This window comes from Pelobates fuscus, chromosome 3 (genome assembly GCF_036172605.1).
Source record: "Pelobates fuscus isolate aPelFus1 chromosome 3, aPelFus1.pri, whole genome shotgun sequence".
In the NCBI taxonomy this organism is placed as follows: domain Eukaryota; kingdom Metazoa; phylum Chordata; class Amphibia; order Anura; family Pelobatidae; genus Pelobates; species Pelobates fuscus.
In genome coordinates, this window is record NC_086319.1 from 267,507,993 (window position 1) to 267,534,512 (window position 26,520).

At 43.6% G+C, this 26,520-nt stretch overlaps 1 protein-coding gene across 2 annotated transcripts in view; it reads right to left on the reverse strand.

The window, feature by feature from the left end:
• Nucleotides 1–26,050, reverse strand: part of PPP2R2A (protein phosphatase 2 regulatory subunit Balpha) — a 39,317-nt gene extending 13,267 nt beyond the window's left edge. Inside the window, exons 1-4 of one of the 2 annotated variants that reach the window (XM_063448501.1) lie at nucleotides 25,944–26,050; nucleotides 21,495–21,569; nucleotides 8,783–8,874; nucleotides 548–710 (exon numbers count right to left, since the gene is read on the reverse strand). In XM_063448501.1, coding sequence (XP_063304571.1) covers nucleotides 548–710; nucleotides 8,783–8,874; nucleotides 21,495–21,569; nucleotides 25,944–25,950 — 337 coding nt within the window. In that variant the 5' untranslated portion in view covers nucleotides 25,951–26,050. Of the gene's footprint in view, nucleotides 1–547; nucleotides 711–8,782; nucleotides 8,875–21,494; nucleotides 21,570–23,430; nucleotides 23,483–25,943 lie in introns of those variants that run through there. The other variant, XM_063448500.1, reaches the window with a different exon arrangement.
• Nucleotides 26,051–26,520: the final 470 nt, after the last annotated feature.

Consider the following 26,520-nt stretch of genomic DNA (forward strand, 5'->3'; position numbering starts at 1 on the left):
GCACAACATAGTGCTTAACCGTGTTGATTAAAATCAATATTAAATATAATTGTCCACTCACACTTTGCCAATTTCAATGCACGGGTGTATTTAGACCCTTTTCCATGTCACAGCTCAATCTGTCACCATTTTAACAGTTTTCCCTCAGGTCACCTTGCATCTCATGCTACTTTCACTATTCAGGTCACTTCACATACAACTCTACTTCAGTTAGTTCTGATCAACATTACTGATCAAAAGAAGCTGAAAAACAACTCCATGCAGCTGCTCTCTATGTTGGGTGGGGTTTATGGTCATGGAACTTCCAGGAACCAGAAAGCTACTTTTCACACCAGGCAACCAAATATGTTAAGCAGCCACTAATAAACATGATCACTCCACCTTGGCCAGCACTCCAAGCTTCCATGCTTAATTGCCAATTTTGAGGGCCACCCCTTAAATTCAAGACCTATCTTTAGACAAACAAAATGAAACATTAACCTATGTCACCCCACCGAAAAGATGTAACTAATTTGTAATTTGGCAGTGTAAGACATGACACACTTACCATTTGTAGACAACAAGAACTGTGCCGCATTTTTCTGGGGTAGCCATCGAATTTTGTTGATCTTCTCTTCAATTTCTAAACTCTTCAAGTAATCGAATTCTGGCTCGTGACTCTGAAAAGTGCTGTAAACGCTATACTCCCCCCTATGATATGGACTCTTACTCTGTAGGGGAAAAACAAAAAGATCAACATTTTACATTGGTTACTATTACTTTAAGGAAAGGAATAAAACAAGTTGTACTCCAAGAACTGTGTGTCGTCCAGTTGCTGGGGAGGAAACTTGGTGTTTTCTTGTTCCTGATTTTACTCTTGGGTGATCCCGCAGAGGGAAGTCCCTGCTAGGACTAGGGCTCTGCCACAATGTTCCAGTGTTCACAAGAGCTATGGACTTGCCCAACACGGAGGTGATGGACTGGTATGGCACATACCCAGGCTCATCCACGACTCAACTCCCCCAGCAAAGCAGAAGCCAAACTCCAGCTAAAAGAAGGAACAACGAACCAGGTGGATCATGGCGTAATATGGGCCCATCCACCCAGAGATCGTCCCGCCACTAAATTACCCCCACTGCGACCACCTGGGAAGTGCTTGCCGAAATCGAATACACGCACATCCCCCGATGCACGTCTGATCCCCGACACGGTGAAGAATCGGCCTAGACCGGCACGCGGCCTGATGTGAACGCAGACCGGGCAAAGTGACTGAGTTAACCGCCCCATAAGAGACTCTACCCCCTCCCCAGTCTATCCACCTAGCCAGATACCGACCCAGTTTGCGCTGCCACATGGCGGGTATGTCCCCTCTCCAAAACGGACTCAGATGGACCCTCTGCTCCCACTCTAACTTATCTCTGGGTCTCCTGCCCAGATCTGGGCCCAGGGGGAATCTGCACCTGGGCCAAGTTGGGGCCTGCCTTCTCTCGCCCCCTTCCCCTCCTAAAAAGGCCCGGCTTGGCACCCGGGGGGGGGAACAGGGCGGGGGGACCACGGGCCTGGGGAGCGGATGGAGTAGATCGGACAAGCTTGACGAACCCAATGGGCGAGGGCTTGTCAAAACATGCTGGGCCATTGAACAAGACTGTGTTGTATCTGTCTGCTTTTGTATTGAAATGTGTGCTGTGTGGGGGGCCCGTCGTGGTGTCCCCGTGGTCACCGCGGGCACACCGGGACGTTGAATTTACCAGGGGTAAATGGGGAATATCAACAACAAAGACCGAAGTATCTTTATCGCAATTGTACACGGACAGGCTTCCTTTCCCAGGTACTCCAAATCACCCCCCCACCCCCCCAACCATCGCATCATTTATTGTCTCACAACTTCCCATGGATTGCTGGTGCACTTGGAAGTCACCCAGCTTACACTCCATACGTGCAGGGCCTTACACCCTGTATCCGGAAATCACTCAATTCTGTTATAAATCCGGACTCCAACCCTCCTTTCAGCGGTGCCCTTAAGATTCCCTAGTGGCAATTAACCCACTATCTGGGATAGACACCGACAGACATTCGTTCCCAATTATAATCCTCCTCAAGAACCCTCCGCTACAAACCGATTAGCCGCGCTATTATTTCCCTCCTTTATAATTTTGGTTTCCCTTACTTCAACCTAAAATTAATAGGTTTCATTGTACATAGTCACACTAGTTGAAACTCTAATCAAGTGCATCTATAGAGAAAGCTGACACAATGGACTCCATTTCCCCCCCAGTACTCAACCCCGACGGCAGACATACATATACTCACCCTTAACACCAGAGGTCTCAACTCGCCCGAGGAGAGATCATTGACCCTCCATGAACTGCAAAAACAAAAGGTGTACATCGCTTATCTACAAGAGACCCACTTTAAGAAGGGGGTCGCACCCTCTCTAAAAAATACCAGATACCCACTGGGGTTTTTCAGTGACTATACAGAAGCAAAGAAGAGAGGGGTAGCCATCCTTATCTCCTCCCAGATCCCATTCATACTCAAAGACAGCCATACAGACGACTCAGGTAGACTGATTCTGGTAAAAGGGCTCATCGGACACAACATGGTGACCCTTGCCAATCTATACTTCCCAAATAGGAATCAATGTCGATCCTTTAAAAAATATCTCGGGGGGCGGGGCCTGACAGCCGACCAAGATGGTCGTGTAGAACCGGAGCTCCTCAAGAGGACACACTTTTAATGCCGCAAATGGGCCAAGCGACACTCATAATTGCACCAAACCCTGTAACTCAGCCCGGGGAGCACCCTCACTGCCCCTCGGAACGGGTAGAGCCTGCAACTCACGGCTCCCGCCAGCACACGACCCGCGCGACACCCGCTACTACACGAGGAGCAGGGGAGACGGACAACCTCCGACCTCGAAGAGTGACCAGTCGGCCGGCTTGTGGCTCGAATCCCCCCCCCTCTGGGCCGGTGGGGGATATCCCGGCCCCCACGGGACTGCCGAGAGGCTCCCCTGGACAAGCGATGCAGCATGCAACTAAATTGCACGGTCGAGGCCCAACCAAGATGGCCGCACGGGCAAAGAGCACACTTACCCAGCCGCCTAAGCATACCCAAGAGTTCTTCGAACGGCTCTGTGCAAACTTTTGGACACAGCGCCGTACTCTGGGACGGTCCTTCAGGCTAGCGATCAAAGAAGCAGCGGCATGGATTCGCCCCGCAACCCGGCGCCACCTCTGTGGGTACCCGCCTACAACCCCCAGAGCGACCACCCGACAGCACAGATGCCGAAGATCAGCAAGGCGGGAACCAGCGCCATGTCCCTGTGCAAGCACACGTTCCCACACACACCAGACCAGGGCCACCAAGCATGCCCAACAAGCATGCCATACAGCGGCACCAGAGACCCCTACCCAGTGTACTACAATACCGCACCTCTGGGCTCAAGCTGGAAGCCGTGAGGCTAGACAAGAGAGCTCCCGGACGACGTGCAACCACGACGGGACCGAACCGAGGGGCTGCATAACTTGCCTACTGATGAGCGACCAACGATCTCCCCACAGACTGGGCATTGGATGAAGGGGCTGGAAGACCGAGGCTGTCCGTTGGCACTTTGCAGAGCTGACACTAACACAGATGACTTCACAGACCCTGTTCAATTTGGTGGACTCCTGTTTCAAATCTGCCTTTTTATTTTTTGTTGTGTTTCTTTTTTAATTTTTATCATCTTTAAGATAAACTAGACTTAGAGTAAAACACTAAACCCACTAACAAGCACGCATAACCTGTAGCCCGTGGACTTCCTCTGGGAGACAAAAAATTTAGTAATGCTTAGAATAGCTTACGTTCAAGCAAGTGGTACTGTTTTCCTTTTATTTTTATTTTTTTTTGCCTCAACCATGCTGTATAGGCCTACCGAAATGCTGCTTAACAGTTACGTACAAGCGAGCCGATCCATGTAGCTCCATGTAGAATCAGCACATTTGCTTAATTTAATTACTCAATGGGAATGTCTAATTGCTTATGGTTTGCTAGGCGGGCACAGTAAATGTGGACAAGACCCACCGGTATAAAACGTGCACGTTTATCTTTATGTTATGGGAAGCACATTACGTGGAATAGCATGCTATGCAGTACTATACGCGAGTTGAATGTAACCTAACATGGCAGCATGTCACTAACCTCTTAAGTATACTCACATCGCTGCATAAGATCACTTGCAGAATCAGTCTGAGAAACCTATTAAGTAACGCTTATGATGCTACTACACTGATATGCCTCTACTACTTGTCTTAACCCTTTACCACTAACCCAAACTTACTGTTCATTCTTGTTTATCTATAAAACCAAAAAGGTGCTTTGTTAAAGCTTTACCATTGTACAATACTGCAGCCAATGTCTGGCTAACAATGTACTGTAATACCATGACCTTGCTATGCACCACCAAAATAAAGAATTTAAAAAAAAAAAAAAAAAATCTCAAAACCATAGAATCGTTCCAGGAAGGTATCTTAATCATGGGCGGGGATCTCAATGTCTCCATGGACTCCCAAATGGATACAACCTCAGGGTCCACTACGTACCAAATTCCCACACGTCGGCAATTTAACCGCCTGCAAGACCGAGCACAATTATTTGATGCTTGGCGGGTAACAAACACACACTCCAAAGATTACTCATACTATTCCACAGCCACCAAAACATACTCAAGGATAGACATGCTCTTTCTCCACCATAGGTTCCTACACCTTGTAAAGAGGTGCCACTACGGCCAAATTACGTGGTCAGACCATGCACCCCTGTCTCTTGCCATTCGAATACCCTCTCTCCCGACGCACTCCTTCCAATGAAAGTTAAACAACCAATTACTAAACAACCCAACTCTCATAGCCAAAGTATTGGAGAATCTCCAACACTACTTTAAAGAAAATACCTCCCCGGAGGTTTCACCTACTACTACCTGGGAGGCGCATAAACTAGTAATCAGAGGACTCGCTTTATCCTCCCAAATGAAAAAGGATCGCGAGGCTCAAACTCGCTCCCTCACCAACTCCATCCGATCCCTAGAATAAGAACACAAAAGGTCCAATTCCTTCGATACATATAAACAATTTACACAATATAGATCGTCCCTACAACAACTCCTCAACGTACACATTAAACGTAAACTCTCCCTCTCCAAACACAATTACTACGCTAACAGTGGCAAATGCGGCCGCCTACTAGCCAAGATGCTGCAGGACACCAGACAAACCACATTTATTTCAAAAATTAAAACAGAATCAGGGGACACAACACACATACTACCAGACATTCTAAATGCATTCAGGGACTTTTATTCCAAACTTTACAATCTGAGACAAACACCCCCGGACAAAACAGAAATCAAAAATTTCCTATCCTCTCGTCTAGTGCACACACTCCCCGCAAACATCCAGAGAGCAATAGACGAACCCATCTCAGTCAAAGAGTTTGAAGACGTCGTACAACACCTCCCACTGAGAAAAGGCCCGGGCCCAGATGGCTTCACAGTCCCATACTATAAATCCTTTAAAAGCCTACTATCTCCTTTCACAGCAGCATACAACTCCCTCACACATTCAGCCAAATTACCTGACTCGGCCCTAGAAGCACATATTCTGTTGATTCCCAAACCGGGCAAGGATCCCCTGAGCTGCGGGAGCTACAGACCTATCTCCCTAATTAATGTGGATCTCAAAATATTCACCAAGATCCTAGCCAAATTGCATACGCCCACTTCTCAAGGAGCTGGTCCACCCTGACCAGGCAGGCTTTGTCCCATCACGCGAGGCCAAAAATAACACCATGAAAGTGCTAAATCTTATACACCTCTCCGCAGCGCAAAGCCTATTGGTCTCCATTGACGCGGAGAAGGCCTTTGACAGGGTGGACTGGTCCCTTCTCTTGACAACTCTGGAATACATGAGGTTTGGCCCCGCGTGGATCAGGTGGATGAACGCGCTCTACTCCAACCCAATGCTAAAGTCTGTGTCAACGGACAACTATCCCAGCCCTTCCATATCAGAAATAGCACGATACAGGGGTGCCCCCTCTCTCCTCTACTTTTTGTCCTAGTAATGGAGCCCTTCCTGCAGGGCATCAGGGACAACCCAAATATACAAATAAATAACAGGGAACACAAATTGGCAACTTTTGCCGACGACCTCCTGTTCTCCATCGCAAAGCCCACGACTTCCCTACCAGCACTAATCCGAGACATTAATGGGTACGCAACTATATCCAACTTCAAGGTAAATTTCACGAAGAGTGAGATTCTACCACTCAAGCTGAACCAAGAAACAAAAAACTCCTTGCAGGGAGAATTCCAGTTCCGCTGGGCAGATGAGGCTGTGACTTACCTGGGGGTCCGCATACCCTTCAATTTATCCAAAATCTATAGTCTAAACTTCCCGCCCCTGCTACAATCTCTCACGAAAGACCTATCCAGGTGGAATAAACCCATCTTTGGTTGGCTCTGCCGCACACACATCCTAAAGATGAACACCCTCCCCAAAATTCTTTACATGCTACAAACCCTTCCTATTGCTCTACCCAAAACCTTTTTCACCACCCTAAGACGCACCTTCATACGGGCTCATAAACACCCCAGATTATCACACAAGCTACTGACGACACAAACTTTCTGGAGGTCTTGGTCTACCCAATATCGAGAACTACCATAATGCCATAGTCCTCTCGCGGATTTACGAGTGGACGATACCCAATAACCCAAAACAATGGGTGCAACTCGAAGCACACTGTTTCCCTATACCTATACACACCACACCTTGGCATGACAACGGCAGAACTCTTATCAACCACCCAACCATCGCACATGGCAACAGATTAGAATGCTGCCAAATATCTCACCACATCCATCCCCTTTATACCCACTAACCTACAACCCGCTATTTCGACCTGGTATGAACCCATCTACGTTCAAAACTATACACACATCTAGCTACCTTAGGTTAGGAACCTTACTCAATGCCCAAGGGATCAAACCGCCAGAGGAGATCATACCTGACACAATAGCCACACCTTTACTACGCTTCAACATTAATCAGCTAACACTTCATATCAACCACACCACTCCTCCGCGGTGCAACAAGAGACCTATCCACGTTTGAAAACGTGTGCGATAGCGTAGGCCTCAAGTCGAAACACATCTCAAAACTCTATAATCTACTTCAGAACGACTAGTCACCCTAGTCCCCCATTCCTGGCCCAATGGGAAAGGGAACTCAAAATTTCCTTCTCCAGCTCAGAAAGCAAAGGCATCTTCATGAACATATTCCACTCCTCAATCAGCAACGCCACACACGAACACAACTACAAACGCATAGCCAGATGGCATTATACCCCATCACACTTAAGCCACTTATTCCCTACCCTCCCGGACTCCTGTTGGAGGTGCCACCAACCTGGAGGCACGCCGGGACTTCTGGTGGCAATGCCCAGTCATTCAAACATACTGGCAAAGGATCATGAACCTGATCTCGGTGATAACGGAAACAAACCTCCCCCTATCACCCAAAGTATCCCTATTTCTCATATACTCACAACCGATGGCCAAACCCCAGAAAACGCTAATCAACAACCTAATCACCGTAGCCAACATGCTTATCCCGATTTACTGGAAAAAACAATCACATCCGACAATAAGGGAATGGATTCAAAAGGTGGAATCTATAAGATTAATGGAAGAGCTACATTTCTCACTGACCCATTCATACTCTAAATACACGACATGCTGGTCGCAGTGGCTAACCTTTATGAGCACATACTCACCTACCCACACTGACCCCACCCCATCCAAACCACACTGCCACCCTGCTACACGAACACACCTGACAACCGAAGAGCACCTGACAACCGAACCTACAGAAGTCACTAGATGCACCCACCTGAGCATATACAGGACCACCATACTACATTCTGCATAACATGGGACACACTTCTCTCCCCATACTCCCTTTGTCTGCCTAAGCTTCAGCTAATTTACTAAAGTTCTAAGAACCTAGACCATTAGCTTCTCTATGAATATGCATGTTTTCACCTGACAGTATCCTAGTAAATGTGATATGTACAAACCCAATATATTGCATTATTGTTATGTTATGCCTACAAGTTAGAGCCTGGTGACGCTAATGTGGCGATACAGGCACTGTTGTATCTACTTACTCTGTACTAATAAAAATAAAAAAGAAACAAAGCTTTACTATAGGGAACCCTAATGCGAGTGTGGCGCTTGCCACGCATGCGCATTAGGTCTCCCCCGTCGACGTCAGCCAGAGAAGCTTGGGCGAACCCTGACCCGGGCGCTTGATTCAGGTAAGTGACTGAAAGGGTTTTAGCCCATTCATCACCGTGGGAGTGGGGGAACGATGGAGAGGGGCACTGTAGGAACCTATAGTGGCAGGGAAAAGGCTTTGTTTTCCTGGCACTATAGTATCCCTTTAAAAGGACATTGTGATGTTTTATCATGCATAATATCTTTGTGGTGGTTAAAAACTTATTACTGGATTTAAAGGAGAATTGTCCAAGCCCTCATTCCATGAATTATAGTGCATGGAAGTTCTTGGCATAGATGCTTCTAACTGCTGCAATGTCACTGTCCCCACCATCATAGCCCAAGTCACTGTTGCATTTTTGCCAAACTGCTTGGAAAAAAAAAAAAAAAAAACTGTTTCATTGCGTTCTAGTGATTATGATGCTTGGATTGTTCCTTTGACATCACATGAACAAGTTGAACTGGTCCAAACAGATTGTCCATACTGACCTCTTGCTGGAAGATAACTACTCGTCCACCTTTATCTCCTGTGGCCAGCAACTCTCCAGAATGATTAAATTCTACCGTAGAGATTATATCAGCTGCAATTGAGAAAAATAAACAATTAATTTTTTTAAACAGTTTCAATCATTGTTTTAGCACCTTCATCACTACAGCCAGACTAAGTTGCCCCCATTGCACACTGATCATCACTACCATTGAGGATTGGACAGTATAATGTAGTGAAGTGAAACTTGGGTTGCAGATACACAATTTATTTTTGCTAACCAAATAAAAACAGTGTAACGTAAAATGATGGGGGTGGTAGGTTATGACTATAGACAGTACCATAAGATGTCCCATTAAAAGGTTACTCCAAGCACCATGACCACTTCATTGATCTGAGGTGATCAGGAGACTTGAAGTATGTATGTGCAGTTTTTCTCTAGGAAATACTGCATATACGGTGTTTAACCTCTCAACATTCCGATTTGTAAGGCCAGCATCATCATTCGTTAGCTAAAACTCACCTCACTTCCCACGCCAAAGCAATTTTCTTTTATTTTTGAGAGTTTGTGACTGTCCACGCAGCCTGCTCAACCTAACCAAATATAGAACTGATAAACATTGCATAAAAAAATAAATAAATAAATACATAAACAACAACTGAAGGTTAAACTTGAGTTTTTGGTCATAGCACAATGGAGTCACATAATGCATAAACAAAATTCAGGAGCTGTGGTTTAACATTGGGGCAATCACCATGCAAATCAATGCATTTTTAGCGGACTGGCTGCTTTATTTTGCTTTTGAAATGTTTTTTTAATCGTAACTCCCACAGACTAACCATAACAGCTTTGATTAAAACTTGTCTGGCACATTCCAAATTAAGGCAACAACGATATTTGTGGCATTACAATACATTCAGCAAGTTAAAGAACAGTACGTGGTTAAAATATACAGTGCTATACTTAAATAGCTGCAATGGACACATGTCAATACAAACAATGAATAGCTTACCTACATTCACAGTTTGCTATAAACTACAGGAGAGAATTATTTACATTCTAGTGAGCTGATTAAAAGCAAGATATATAGAACATGGAGTGCCTTGCCCTTCCTTCCACTTATTTAATTCTAGGAGTGCAGCCACTCCAGAGTTTGGTTATCATGTGCAGCATATATAACTTTTTCTATAACCACACAACTGACATCAGTATACTTAGTCTCAATTGTCGGTCTCATAAATACAAACCTCATCTTCACAAAAGTGCTTGGTTATTTCAACAGACTTACGAGGAAAAGAAGAGCTTTTCACCCCCTCTAATTAAAAATGCACACATTATTTGGGGTATATCTACTAAACAGTGGAGTTTTAAAATAAATTTAAATAATTTTATAAAATTTAGGCACTGGAGTGTCCCTTTAACTTAATTTTTAACTCTAAATTATACTGTAATCACACACAGTAGCAGGGGTAGGTAACCTTCAACACAAGAGTTTATGGACTAAATCTCACATAATGCGCTTTCAGCCACAATTCTGGTACAGCATCATGGGAGATGTAATTCACAAAAGCTGGACTGCCAAAGGTTGTCTACCCCTGTAGGAGACTCTAGGAAGCAATTAACAGAGCAGGATATAAGAAATTCTAAATTAAAGACTCTGCAATAAAGGAACCAAGAAAGGGGAGGAAGAGGTAATGAACCCATAGGACAAGTGATTTTAGGATATCATGGCGCCTGGAGTCTGTATGTGCAGCATTTTACTATGAAACGCATGTGCCAAGTTTAACCTTTTGTTGGCAGAGTTGCAACTCCACATACAGCAGTGTCACTAGGGCACCATAAGCCAATTCAGAACAAGAGTTCTGTCTGGCTAAACTCAATTCTGTGGAAAATTCTACACGCAGAGTGGCATTCATTGGCATAGAACGCTCAGCAATGAAGGAGTAGAATCTGATTTCTGCAGCTCTGAAGAAGCAAGATTACTTAGGCCTGCTGTAGGGGAGAGCCTGTGTTCCGCTGGAACCCAAGTAACAAGGCAAACTGTTTTAAACCAACTTGCCCCATTACCAGGAATGGCTCAATAGTACTTCTCACATAACTACAACAGGCAGTGCGCGTACATACAAATACTTCTCATAGGAATACTTTGAATTCAATACTTTCCTTTGAGTTGCACGTCATGTGAACAAATTTTACTCTGTTGCTCCAGATCATATATGGAAGACAACCAGTAGAGGTGTTGTAAATTGCAGGTTAGAACGACAGCACCATTGCATACAGACCACTTCACTGAGAACAGATGATCTGTCTGACTTTAGTTGTCCTTTAAGAAATTTTCCTTGGGGACAGAAACTCAAGAACTAGTGTTTACATCACCTGCATATCACAAATTGAATTTTAAACATTTAAAAAATGGCCATAATTTTGGCCAGTGTTTCCAAATCATATATGGTTGAGTGACAGAGGTGAACATTTTAGAGTATATCAAGACAATGCAGTGGGATCTCAGTAACAAAAAATACTTGTAACAATTAGATTCTCATTTAGCAAAATGTTGTATTGTAATGCACATGCACAACAAAAATAAAAATTCACAAAAAAAGCAACTACATATTATGATTGTCTTTAAAGTATTTTAAAGTTAGGGTCACATGATTATGTCTCCCTATAAAATCAAACTGCTCATATGAACAATTCACAATTCAATGGACAGACAATAAACCACATTTTAAGTTTCCACCAATAAAAAGTCGGATATAAACATGTTTTTTTAAATATCAGAAGACAGCATACAAGTATTTTATACCACTTATGTAGCAGCACAGATGGTAAGAAGTAAATGTTTTGCTGTGGATACAAAGCAGGTAAAGGCCATAGATTAATACAGCCAATATGCCATTGTATTGAGTAAACTAAAAGCAATGTATGCTCGTCATCTAAAGACTGGTAGCTACAGAGGCTGTGAACTAGCAGGCAGGGCTCTCAAAACCTACAGTGTCAGTTTGCTTCTGTCAGTCAAACTTAGCTTTGTTGTTCCCTTAAAGCAATGTAGCCAACACTGCGAAATTTGTTTTTTCTGTGCAGATAAGAGATGATCATACCAATATTCTACTTTGCCCACAGTATCCATTTTAAGCAAGTCACAGACTGCATAATGTCCTCAAATACTACTGCTCATGGAAGCAGCTAGAGTGTGCAATACTGAGATGAGTGGAAATGAAAGAACAGCAGTATATAACTGGGTTCTTTATTCCAAATCAAGTGTGTGCACGTAGGCAGTCTCCAGCTAAAAAAGGATTTTCAATAACAGCACAAGGAGGACATATCTATACACACACACACACAAATCAAAATTTCTGCTCAACGGAAACGAAAATTCAGGATGGCTAGTAGAATTCAGTCATAAACTCTCCAAACTGGTAGTGGTGAGTAACCTTCATGGTCTAGCTCAGGGGTAGGCAACCTTTTAGCAGCACTGTGCCGAAATAAGATTGTGATGTCCCGTAGCGTGCAGGTCCTATTTTTTTTTTTTTTTAAATTGAGGTGTGTTTGTTGCCGTTGTCTGCTTGTGTTATTTCTACTACAGTTGCTTTGTATAGTATTTGTGAGTATATGAGCTATTATATTCTATATGTTCACAAGTAGTTTGTGGTGTTGCGTATGATACCTATGAATGTGGCCTGTGTATGGGGGCTGCTTGTGGAATTGTGTGTGTTAATGGATATGTCACGTGTGTGTTTGGTGTTGTGTGTGTATTTGAGGGGCTGTTTGGGGTGTTGCATGTAAGAGGCTGCATGTGGGGTTGTGTGCGTGTATGTGGATTGTTAGCGGGTTACGTTTGTGCGGATTGTATGTATGTTTATTTGTGGGCTGTTCGTATTATTTGTATGAGGGGAGGGTTATTCTGCATTTCTGTGTATATATAGCAGTGTGGGTGGCTTCCCTGGGTTCCAGTGGGGACCAGGCTGGCCACGTACTGGTCAAGGGCAGAAGTTGCAACAGCCGCTGCGGGCTGCTCTACTACAGTGTGGATTCCGATTCACAAGTACTGGGAGGAGGGGATCTGAGATCACTTCCTCTACGTGCTGTAATGCATAAATCGAAGATTGCCCTTCACCACCTTTTTGTATTCGCAAATATCTGAAGTTTCACTGGGACTCCTGATAGGCCAGAGCATGTTTGGCTCTAGCAGCCTTGAGTGCCGTGCAAAGACATTTTGAGTGCTGTGCATGGCACATGTGCCATAGGTTGCCTACCCCTGGTCTAGCTAGTAGCATAGGACTCAAAAAATGTAAGCCATGCACACGTAGGAATGTGTGTTTGAAAATAGCCACCCATGTAGGGCTCATCATTTTGATGTGCTCTGTGACTGGAGGGTTTTGTATGTATTGTACACTGTTTTTTTGGCCAGTACACAAGTCTAGTATGCTCTCTATTGAACACACCTCTCAGAGTGGCAGCAGTAAGCACAAGTGTATACTAACCATCAAAAATATCCTGGCATTTATTGACAAACACACATACCTGCAATTATAGAAATGCGCACAACAACCTCCCCCACCCCTATACTGGTTGTATGCTTCTAACTTTCAGGTCTTGCTTGGCTAGCAGTTATCAGACATGAGATATACTCACATTGCAATAATAAAGGGCATGGCAAAATAATGGTTTAAATTCTTGAAATTCTACACATTTATAATCATTGCTTACCCAGCCCTCTTTTTCCTCAAAAAAATAAATTAATTAAAAAATAAACTTTTTATTTTCATTTCAGCTTTCATAGAGACTAACTATACCTCTAGTTTAGCCCTATTTCAGTGATTTGAAGTGGTCATGGTGCTGTAGTCTGTATGTGAAGCATTTCGGTTTGAAACACTGCACATACACAGTTTAGCACCTTTGCTACCGGAGATGCAATTCCACCTCTAGCAGTGTCATAGGATTCCATGCTGGCTGACATCCATTATGTGCATAGTTTTATGCACATAAATGCATTCATTGGCTGAAGATTGGTCAGTTGAAGCCCTCCGCCAATGAATGGCCGGCAAGATAAGACATCCACCTTCTGCTGCAGTAGTCGAATGTAGTCACTGGATGACACCATTACTGGGAAACGGGGCCAGGGTACTCCTAGCACAGGGCTTGACAAATTTGTTTGGAATCTAAGAGCCAGCTAACCACTATTGCTGAATGTAGTGGTTCTGGTACCTATAGCAATTTCAATGTAAAGGCTGTATTTTCAGAGAAAAGGCAGTGTTTACATTGCTGCCTACTAAGACCTCAAGTGGCTGTCACACAGACGGCCACTAGAGAGTCCTGTGTCATGCTCAATATCCTCCCAATGCTTTCTTATTGGAAAGCATTGGCTTAGCTGAGATCATAAAGATTGATGAACTCAGCAATAGAGGCGGGACAAGCCACGGCAAAACCTGCACGGCATGGGGGGAAAAAAGGTGAGTAAAAACACCAATCATGTGATCGTTGGGGGGAGGGGCCAGTAACTAAACAGACACACACACTGACAGACGCGCACACACAAATTTACATTTTTTATTTTAATCCAACCAGCCTCCCTACCTTTAGGACAGCTGAGTGCACTTTTCCCTCAGGTCCAGTGGGGATGCTCTCTTCCTGCATGCGAGGGAGCAGTAATCTACCTGCAGCTCCGTGATACTGGGGCCGGAATGACGTCCTATTCCAGCTGCCGGCATCGTTAAACAGCGCAAGGGAGCAGAGAGGAGCCGCTGGAAGATCACTGCTCCCTTGCACGCTGCCCTAGCCTCCATAAAGCCAAGGGCAGCCGACTACAATGCTCACTAAGCCGTCCCCCTTCATAAAGCCCAGGGCGGCCTGTTACAATGCTCACTGAGCATGTAGCATGCTCCCGCAGGTGGACGGCCGGCTCCATTATTTGCCCAGTCGGACGTTTTAGATTAAAAAAAAAGCTGACAAATCCCAGGCGCCAGGGCAAAATTTTTAGTCGCCATGGCGACCTGAGATTTGTCAAGTAGTGGTTATGATGCATTGAGTAACCCTTTAATAATCTGAGGTTTGTTCTCCATTTCTCACAGCAAGCAATTAATGTGACCCAGTCAAGCAAGGACATAGCCTGGAAGCATTTGTGTGTGGTAATAGGTACTTTAACAAACTAGAGATTCATTTTACTTAAAAAAATTCCTGACAGATGGAACCCTAAATCAACAAAAACACTCACAAACCATATGGTTATACATGCAATACAACTTTCTAAGATAAATATCCTTGGAGATTTAATGTTTGAATCTATAAAATGGAGATCAATTATAGCCTGCCATGTACCTTTACGCAACAACTGAAAGAGAACCCCACACATTAGGACTAAATCAGGAATATGAATCTTATATGTTTTTAGGTTGATTCCGTTCTAAAATGTAACTCCAAACTTGCGGCGACAGGAGACTGGGAAAACTGGTCTGGGAGTTCCCTTTGGGCGGGGAAATTAGAGAGAACTGAAGAGAGGAAAATGCCAGAACAGTCACCACGTCTGACGAAATGGAAAATTCAAATCATAAAATCAGCCAATTGGTCCATTTAATATCTCTATTTTAGGTCAGGGTTAGTACATTGTGTTTGTTAGAATTGAATAAATATAGATTCCTGTTCACAATACAATTAAAAGCAAATGTCACTTTCAGGGCCATCATTCTAAAGATCTACTTTGCTCCTGGAGCCTCATTTGCCAGGGACTGCAAGCAAACAACACTGAAGTCTTTAAAGGATTCCGGCCTCAATAGAGGAGAGAGGCCAAGCCTGCATCCCACAGATGTCACTTGTGATGGATGTTGGGAATGGACAAAAGTAGACAGCAAAGTTCTGCAGCCTTTACCATAAGATGATATAATCCTTACCTGGTCTTATGGCATCTTTGTATTGCATTGGAATTTCATTTAAATTCCAACACAGTCAGCATCTGTATTTCATAAAGATTATATAGGGGGGCGGGGCCTGACCACCATGGTGGAGAGTCGTGTTCTCCATGACCCCCCACAAAATCCTCATAAAGATTATATATTTATGAAATACTGAGAAGCGAAAAAGCTGCTTTACCTGGAAAGAACTCCAGGGACCCACATTTCTAAAGCAATGTGTAAGATAGGTTTTCATGCGGTGTGTCTGGGTGTAACACCTTTCAATTCTTAATAATTAAAAGAGGTTCTATAGCACCAAAACAAGTTTAGCTCCTTCTATTCTGAACAACAACGGAGGCAGCAGAACTGGGCACCCAGGTAAGCTGTCATCTTTAAAAGATTCACTAAGCAAGTACTCTGAGGGGGTGACTGGGCATTCTCTGCACCAGAACTACAAATGGGTTCCTTTAATTTTGTTCCATAGCTTAACCAATCCTTTCTGAACTTCCATACCATCATGTAGTAGATATGTTCTTGCTCCAAAAGCACTAATGTGCATTATTTAATGCATAAGAAATGCCATTCAGTTATCACTTCCACAGCAGAAAAAACTATTAAAATTGCTGACAGCCGGCAGGGGAGGGAGTGAGAGAGGACCCGGGAGCTCTTACCTGCAGCTCCTCCGGGTCCTCCTCTCGCGAGATTTGGAGCGTTGCCGCGGTTACCACGGCAACGCTCCAAATCTCGCGAGAGTGAACTCTAGCCCTGTAACTGGGCTAGAGTTCATCTCACCACCACTGGGACCACCAGGGAATACCCACCGGACCACCAGGGACTAAGAAATGTCCCCCCTCCTCCCAGTAAAGGTAAGAAGGGAGGGGGGACATCAATATATTATTTTTAATTAAATAAATAAAAAAAAGCCTCCCTACCCTCCTTACTCCCCATACACACACTGCCCCCATACACACACTACACACACAGCCCTACACACACTGCCCCACAAACACTGCCCCATACACACACAGCCCCACAAACACTGCCCCATACACACACTACACACACAGCCCCACAAACACACACTACACACACAGCCCCACAAACACTGACCCATACACACACTACACACACTGCCCCCATACACACACTACACACACTGCCCCCATACACACACTACACACACTGCCCCCATACACACACTACACACACTGCCCCCAAACACTGCCCCATACACACACTACACACACTGCCCCACAAATACTGCCCCATACACACACAGCCTCACAAACACTGCCCCATACACACACTACACACACTGCCCCACAAACACTGCCCCATACACACACAGCCCCACAAACACTGCCCCCATACACACACTGCCCCCATACACACACTGCCCCCATACACACACTACACACCCAGCCCCACAAACACTGCCCCATACACACACTACACACACTGCCCCACAAACACTGCCCCATACACACACTACACACACTGCCCCGCAAACACTGCCCCATACACACACAGCCCCACAAACACTGCCCCCATACACACACTACACACACTGCCCCCATACACACACTACACACCCAGCCCCACAAACACTGCCCCATACACACACTACACACACTGCCCCACAAACACTGCCCCATACACACACTACACACACTGCCCCACAAACACTGCCCCCATACACACACTACACACACTGCCCCGCAAACACTGCCCCCATACACACACTACACACACTGCCCCACAAACACTGCCCCATACACACACTACCCCATACACACACTACACACACTGCCCCCAAACACTGCCCCCATACACACACTACACACACTGCCCCCAAACACTGCCCCCATACACACACTACACACACTGCCCCCAAACACTGCCCCCATACACACACTACACACACACTGCCCCCATACACACACTACACACACACTGCCCCCATACACACACTACACACACTACACACCCAGCCCCACAAACACTGCCCCATACACACACTGCCCCACAAACACTGCCCCATACACACACTGCCCCGCAAACACTGCCCCCATACACACACTACACACACTGCCCCGCAAACACTGCCCCCATACACACACTACACACACTGCCCCACAAACACTGCCCCATACACACACTACACACACTGCCCCACAAACACTCCCCCATACACACACTACACACACTGCCCCCAAACACTGCCCCCATACACACACTACACACACTGCCCCCATACACACACTGCCCCCATACACACACTACACACACTGCCCCCATACACACACTGCCCCCAAACACTGCCCCACACACACACTGCAAACACTGCCCCATACATACACTACACACACTGCCCCACAAACACTGCCCCATACACACACTACACACACTGCCCCCAAACACTGCCCCATACACACACTACACACACTGCCCCCAAACACTGCCCCATACACACACTACACACACTGCCCCGCAAACACTGCCCCCCATACACACACCGCCCCAAACACACACACACTGCAACTCTCACACACACTGCCACCCTCACATACACACTGCACCGCTCACACACACATACACACAATTTTGAGTCTATGTCTTTATGTGACTGTGTTTGTGATTTTCTGACTGTATGTGTCTGCGTGTTTTTTTAATATATGTGACTGTTTTTTTTTTTTTGTCTTATTAAATCAAAACAAGCGGGCCACGGAAAAATTATCAAATGTTTACCGGTCCGCGGCGATAAAAAGGTTGGGGAGCACTGGTCTAAACTACGCTTGAGGACGTCTAGCGTTGTTTAAAGGACCACTATAGTGCCAGGAAAACACACTCGTTCCACTCCCGTGGCACTGAAGGGGGACGAAGGGGTTAATCCCTTACCCTTTTTCCCCCAGCACCGGGCTCCCTCGGCGCTGGGACTGTCCTCCCTCTTCTTCCATCATCGGCTGAATGCGCGGCAAGAGCTGCGCGCGCATTCAGCCAGTCTCATGGGAAAGCATTATCAATGCTTTCCTATGGACGCTGGCGTCCTCTCACTGTGAAAATCTTAGTGAGAAGAGCGGAAGCGCCTCTAGCGGCTGTCAATGAGACAGCCACTAGAGGCTGGATTATCCCTAGTGTAAACATAGCAGTTTCGCTGAAACTGCTATGTTTACAGCAGAAAGGGTTCAACCTAGATGGACCTGGCATCCAGACCACTTCATTAAGCTGAAGTTGTCTGGGTGCCTATATTGGTCCTTTAATGCTTTCCTATGGCGATTGACGCTCATGCGCATTAGGTCTCCCCCGCCGGTGGATGAGGAGCGTGGGTGCAGCTGAGCCAGCGCCTAGGGACATCGGCGCTGGATCCAGGTAAGTGACTTATTAACCATTTCAGCGCCGCTGAAAGGGGGTCTTGACAGAAGGGGAAGCTACAGTGCCAGGAAAAGGAGTTTGTTTTCCTGGCACTATAGTTTCCCTTTAAATGTGATTAGTGGTTTACTATTTTAATATTATTAAAAGAATGGGTGAAATCCAATCAGAAACATACTTTGATAAGACCTATATAAAAAGACTTGGAACAAATATTGGCTGCATGTCCCTCCATATACACATAGCCACAAAAGACAAGGTAAAATGATCTGTTTAAAAGTTACAATAGCAGCATCATTCACTCAGACATATTTATAGACATTACTCTAACCCATGCAATACATCTCATGGTGTGCAGAACTTGATATATATATAAAAAAAAAAAAAAAAAGGACAGACAAAACACACACGTAAATAATCTTTCACTGCAACAACAAATACCTCCCTGATCCCCTGTGTATAGGAATAAAATGACAGATGCACCCACATCACAAGTACTCAGGCCACTGCCAAACTCTGCCTGTATGATGGACTTTGGCCAAGCCAATAAAATCTGCATGTTTATAGAAGTCTACACAATCATTTTCTCTTGGCTTTGTGATCTCAACACTGCATGTTCCCTATTCCTGAACCACTGGTACAACCAACTATTACACAAACTCTCACAGGAAGGGATTACTGTTCAATTCAAGCTCTGGCCATTGTTGGATAAACTGTAAAGGCCAAAAGCGACGATCTGTTCTATTACAGAGCCATGCTGCTCTCTGACAAGTTTCAATCTGAATTTATTGAAACACAAAAGGATTTCCCCCTACCTGCCTGGGGACCTGACGCCACATGCAAATACAAACACTGTATTAACTGTTTTCCTATGGGCTTTCACAAGCTTTACTCTGTTGGTGCAGAGGAAGTACCTCTAATGGTCATTAGTATGTTAGTCACTAGAAGTGGATTTAACCCTGCATTGTAAATAATGCAGTTAAAAAAATTTTTTTTTTTTTTAAAACTGCGGTCACAATTTTACATTGAGATAAGCTTTAAGATGCTAAGCACCATAACAATATTACCATCTCAGCTAATGTCCACACTGACAAAAAACTGATCAAACAGAATAGGAAATTCACGTTGGCAAAATAACTGAAGACCAAAGGGATCCTGGTAATCCGAAGTGAACTGTATGTAAATGTTTGACTCCTCACCACATGATGGATCATGATTTAGGTTGATGAGGCAGCTCAATAGCAAGAGCGCCAGCTATAGCATCTCTGTCATAGGCCTCATTCTCAATAAGATCAACTGACTTACACCTCCTTCCTTAAAAGGGACAGAAGCTATCCTAAGGTATGAGTCATGATGCATTGTTAACTTACAATTTAATTTGTCTCAAAACAGAACATGTTTGCTTTCTTGAGGTTCCTAAAGGTTTTCTTCTACTATCTATTAGGCATCGACCGATTATCGGATCGGCCAATATAAAATCGGCCGATATTCTAGATTCTGGCAAATATCAGTACTGGCCATTATTGATACTGATATTGCCAATAACGTGAGTGGCAGCCCAGGGCACGCAGGGTCGGCGCTTCCATAAGGCGACCATCTTAAGGGCGTATGAGCTGTGGGGTTGCAAGAATCGAGTGACCAGCAGGAAGGAAGCCCACAGCGCTCCCGCCAACCAGTCCCTAAGTGTAGCGTGGTTGAGCGGAGCAGAGCAGATCGCGGTACAGGAGCTACAGTTTCCTGTACCTGGCCAGCCTGACAGGAAGTGCTCACTGAGAGAGTGCTTCCTGTCAGTCCAGCCATGTACAGTAACCACAGTCTGCTCCACTTGGCCACACTAGACACCAGAGAGGGAAAAGGACCACTAAAGGACAGGGAGGGGGGGGAGAGAAGAAACACTAAGGGATATGGATGGGATGTGAGGGTAAAGGAACACCAAGGGAGAGGAGAGATACACTAAGGGACAGGGAAGGGAAATATTCTTGAAAACATAAAAAAAATCTGACCGGCAAGTGTATTTTGTGCCTTTACCACTTAATTTAAAAAAAAGAAAAGAAAAAAGATTTGCTAAAAAAATAAACACGTTCAGTAAACAGTAGATTTGTTGTGTACAAATTCTCTCTCTCTTTGTTTTTAAAGGTAAACATACAGAATATCGGTAAATTATCGGCTATCGGCCTAAAAGTGCACAGATTATCCGTATCGGCTCTAGAAAAAAGTCAAGATCGGTCAATCCCTATGATCTATAATAAATTAATAATATATTTGTCCCAGTTATCCTTGTTCCGTGAGCACAAATAAAAAAAACACACACACAAATAACCTTCTCTCCAGCTAAACATAGCTTTTATAAAAACTGAAGAAGTATTTTTCTTGAGTTGTATAATTTTTAAAAGCAGCAGAACATTCTGTCAGTGATTTCTTTATACACAGGGAAATTCCTAAATGAATGCAACTTACCCTCTGACACATCATCTTCCACAGCTCCTTTCACCTGAGAAAAACACCACTGAATATCATTGCCTCCACCAGCTCCTAAAAGGAAAATAAAAAACACAAATTGCAATTAGTGAGATCCAAATGACTGAAAATGGGACTAGGCCTGAAACCAGACAGCCCCAAGCTACAAAAAAAGATTTTAACCAAGACAAAGGACAGTCTGGCACACTGAGACAAGGCCACATGGAAAGAGTAGGAGAAAGGAGAAACACAGGAAACCACAATAAAGAAAAAATAACGGACCCTCAAGAGGTAAAAAGAAAAGGGGATTTTTTAAATTATTTTTTTAAAACTAAAACTCAGGCAAGATAATTAGGTCAAATAGAAATACAAAGATATTATATAAGTGACCAAAAAGGTCTCTGTGCAAAATATGTACAGAAAACCAAAAGCTTATTCATGTCCCAGGAATTAAATGCACACTTGCCCCACATGTTAATCTAATGCAGGGGGACAAAGTAATGCCAACAAAGAGCTTTTGAGGACATGGGGTGTAGGGGGGTGGGGGGGGGGGGAGGGGGATGGTTAATGTCTGAATTATACTCTGTGAATTACAACTATTTGTGTCAGAGCAAATATATGTTAAAGTCATTATGATCAGTAAAAAGCACCAGAGGCATTATTAGTTAATATATTTATTGCAGAAAATATAAGAAACAAATGCAAAAATTACAATTAAGTTAATTTTGTAGCACTAAAATTCAATCTTATTTTGGAGTAAGACAAAGTGACAGCTTTAAAAAAAAAAAAAAAAAAAAGTCACAATGGGAATAAGAGCCACACTTAATTTTGCCTCTAGATATGCTATACACAAACAAATCTAAAACAGATATTAAGATTAATGGCTGATCTTTAACATTACAGTTACAAAGGGTAATATTTCTCATGAAGTTTGGTCAGTATCTTTCCAGTCATACACGGACAAATGAGCATTGGATTGCCAACAATAGGGTATTAGACTGTACAGGAATATAAAACCAGCACCAAGCTACAGACACGTGCAAAGAAAGCCTTTCTCTGCACAAATATGAGGCCCCCCTAGAGAGGACCAGGGTTAGTCACAAGGAGATTCTTAAAAAAACACACACACACACACACACAAGATACAATACCAATACAATTGAACTGATAATCAAGTGCACAGACTACCATTACAGCAACACAATTTGATGGTGATCATATTAATAGCAGTAGGGAAGAACCGCTACATACATATATATATATATATATATATATAATATATATATATATATATATATACATATATACATATACATATACATATACATATATATATATATATATATATATATATATATATATATATATATATATATATATATATATATATATATATATATATATATATATATATACACACACACACAAACCAAATGTTCTAGAATCTAGATCACTGCAGCAGAACCGAAAATTCAGCTTGCTAAAGAAATATGCAACCCCATATATAATGTAATATTTCATTTAAAACTGGAAAAAAAAAAAAAACACCAATCTGGATTTTAAAAGCCTTTCTCCAAACTGCAAATCCACACCTCAAATCGTTCAGACAACTAAAAACTTTCAAGTATGCCGCACCCGAAAGTATGATATTAACTGGAACCTCTCCAGACTTGCATTAAAACATATCAGGATTAAGACACACTTTAATAACTTTCTAAGTGGAGACAGCAAGATATGAAAATGCATATATGTGGCTGCATTAAAAACTTAGCATTCAGAGTAAAATAGAGCAGGTAAAATTCCTTATCTGGAGAAAATTCATCACAAGTCCAAACAAGTAAAGGAAAGTTCTGCCTTCAGACTAGGAAGAGTGAGGTTTTCACTAAACCAGGTCTATTCCAGGCACACAGATTCCATACATTAAAATGAAGACTACCCAGAAAGACAGCTCGAGGAGAGAACTTCTGGAACATTACTCCTGGGAATACAGCTGCAATTCACAGAAATCCTGCACCGCCCTCAGAAAAGAGTTCCTAGTTCCGCCGATACAGGAAGGGGCTATGTTTCAGTCTCCTAACTCCTCACCCTTCAGCAGAGTCAAGAATTGGTTTGTACAAAATAGCAAATGCATAAAACATGCTGAACTTGAACACAGCCAAGTAACAACATGCCTAGGCTATCGTAGTTATGAAATTGCATTGCACAAGGATTTCAAAAATATGTTACCAACCAGCAGGTAAAAAGTAGTCCACCCTATGTTACAGGCAGGAGCGGATTAAGAGAGGAAAAAGTAATTGGATTTCTTTTCCCAACAGCACATATTAGTGGAAATTTCCAAGTAAGCTTCTACACAATTCCCTAGATTTTGAAGATCCAGAGGAAGCCCAGTTCATTATAAAGTTGGTACCTATGCTTTTATCCATTTTAAAGGGTTAAGCTCTTTAGCCAGACCTGACTTCTTCACAATGTTTGATCCATGAAAGAGAAAGGATGTGCAGGAGTGATGGAGAGAAATCCCTGTCATAGTGTATGTACAAAGAAAGGAGGCTTCCCCTGAGAGAGGGAGTGTGGGGGTGGGAGCTGCATGCACAGGATGGTGGGAACGGTCTTCCTGTGAGGTTACTGACTGGGGGAAGCGGCAATGCCTTTTTTTCCTTATTCAAAAGGAGGGGCTATTTTATGGGGGGGAAATACATCTCGTGTAGTTCGGGAATCTAGAATTGTCAAAGAGAATGTGTAGGAGGGGAAGATAACCACAAAAACCCTGAATGGACAGGATTAGGCATTGAAAAGATAGAGAGAAGGTTTTAAAAACCATGATTGCTACAAAACTGGCATGCTAGAGCCTGTGCACCCTGTTTCTTTCCTATGATGGACATCCAGTAAAATGTCTGGTCGTCAACATGAGAAATACACTCAACACCTTGTATAATAAAGTCATCACTAGGTAATTGGTTTGAAAATAGAATCACTAATGAAAGAATGTACAAATCTGGGTAGGAACAACAAGAGAAGAATGTATGTATGCCGGTTTGTAGAAATGGTTTTCAATATTAACATAGATGAATACAGTTTTTCTTACCACTGTTAAGACTATACATACACACGTTTATCCAAGATAGGAGAAAACTTGGTAACACTGGGACTTAATCAGAGGGGTCCACAATACATTAATCAAAAATCGGTCACCAAGAGGGTTAAATAAAATAACTCCATTTCTGATGTGGAGGACAATTTTTTTACATCCTTCTTAAATAGAAGCAACAAAGTAATGGATTAGACAAGGAGGAATTGATTTATTCAAGCTTGGCAATACAGACAGTGGATCCATTCAAGCATGTTAAAAAAAAAAAAAAAAAAAAAAAACTCACTTTGAATTAAACTCTACTAGTATACCATATGGGGTTATTCACTATTATATAGTACATCTACACTTCTAAGCAATTGTTAAACTAATTGTTAGGATCACAAAAAATAAGTCAAGACTGACATAAGACACTGTCCACTCACATGCCATCACCCACAATCCCTTGAAACAAATGATGCACTGTGTGGGTGGGTATTAACAGTCACAAGCCATATATATTTTTTTTATATCTACTTCAATGAGATGTTTCATAACTGGTTAAAAAAAAAAAATACATAACATTCAATGAAAACTTGGCATGGCCACCTTTGATTCAGTGTTCCAGACCACATTTACCATAGGCAATTATCTAATCTTTTCCTAGAGACATTTATGGATATTATATAGTTGTAAGCTGAATTAACATCAATGCCACCCTACACAACTCACTTTTTATAAGCGTTTTTTCAATAAAGGAGCAACAGAGTCATCATAATATAGGATACCTGGTGCATGTACAATCATGTGTGAATAAAGAACACATTCTTAAATAAAGAGTGTGTGTGATCTATGTTGGTATGACAGTGCAATAGTCTTTGAGATTAATAAGAGGGATGAGTAACATTTGGCGCTCCATATGTTGCAGACTGCAGTTCTCATGATGCTCAGCCAGTTCAATGGTTGCCTGAGCATCATAAGTAGTCTGCAACACAGGTGCGGTGCCAAAAAGGTTAGCCATCTGAGAAACCGAGGACACCATTACCTATGGTACCAAGGGTGTAATAGACATTTAAATATCTGTAGAATATAGGAAAATGGACATGCAACATGCACAGTCATGGACATGCTATAGATATATAGATATGCACACACCTTGGCCAGCGAAAATGATTTTATCTATATTCTATTTAATATATCCAGCTATGCTATAGCTGAGCTGTGCAGTGAGCAGGCTGCAGGCTCTCTCTATGTGCTCTGTGTCAGTGTGTGGATCGGCTTCACCCGGGCTGGCTGCTCACAAACCCACCTCAACTACAGACAGAAAAACAGCCCCCACCCCCCAATATTACCGCCGAACGCCCTCCCCCGTGTTTCTCTCTCACCCGCCATGCTGACCCTGGGCCGGTGCTGGTCCCGGACTCCAGATGGAGGCGGATACCGGGGAGGCCGCTGCCCGGGGCGGGAGGACCGGACTCTGAGGCCACGGCTTCAAGATGGAGGCCGCGGGTGAAGTGACGTCACTGGGCTGGGACAAGGGGAGCGGGCTGAGGGCGGAGGCAGTGACGTCACGAAGCCAGAGAGACTACTGGCTCTGCCCTTTCTCACACAAGTTGGTGCATGTCACCTGCCTGGCCAGTGTGCTGCGATACTTCCCTCCTCCCCGCCCTGCCACTGGTGGTGTGGGTGGCATGTAGCAAAATATTCAAAACCTAGTGTCATAACTCACATTTCCTGGTTAGTTACAATACAGTACATACCTCAGATGCTATCAGAGGGAAGCTGTAACATAAATCTGAAACTGTTTGGCAGTGGATCCCTATTTCACAAGGGGTTTATATATTGAAAAATAAAATGCAAAATTCAGGCTGAATTGGATATGTTTCCAAGCTTGTAAAGTCAGTGATTTGACGTGGTCATGGTGCCTGTAGTCTTTGTATGTGCTTTATAGTGAAATGCTCA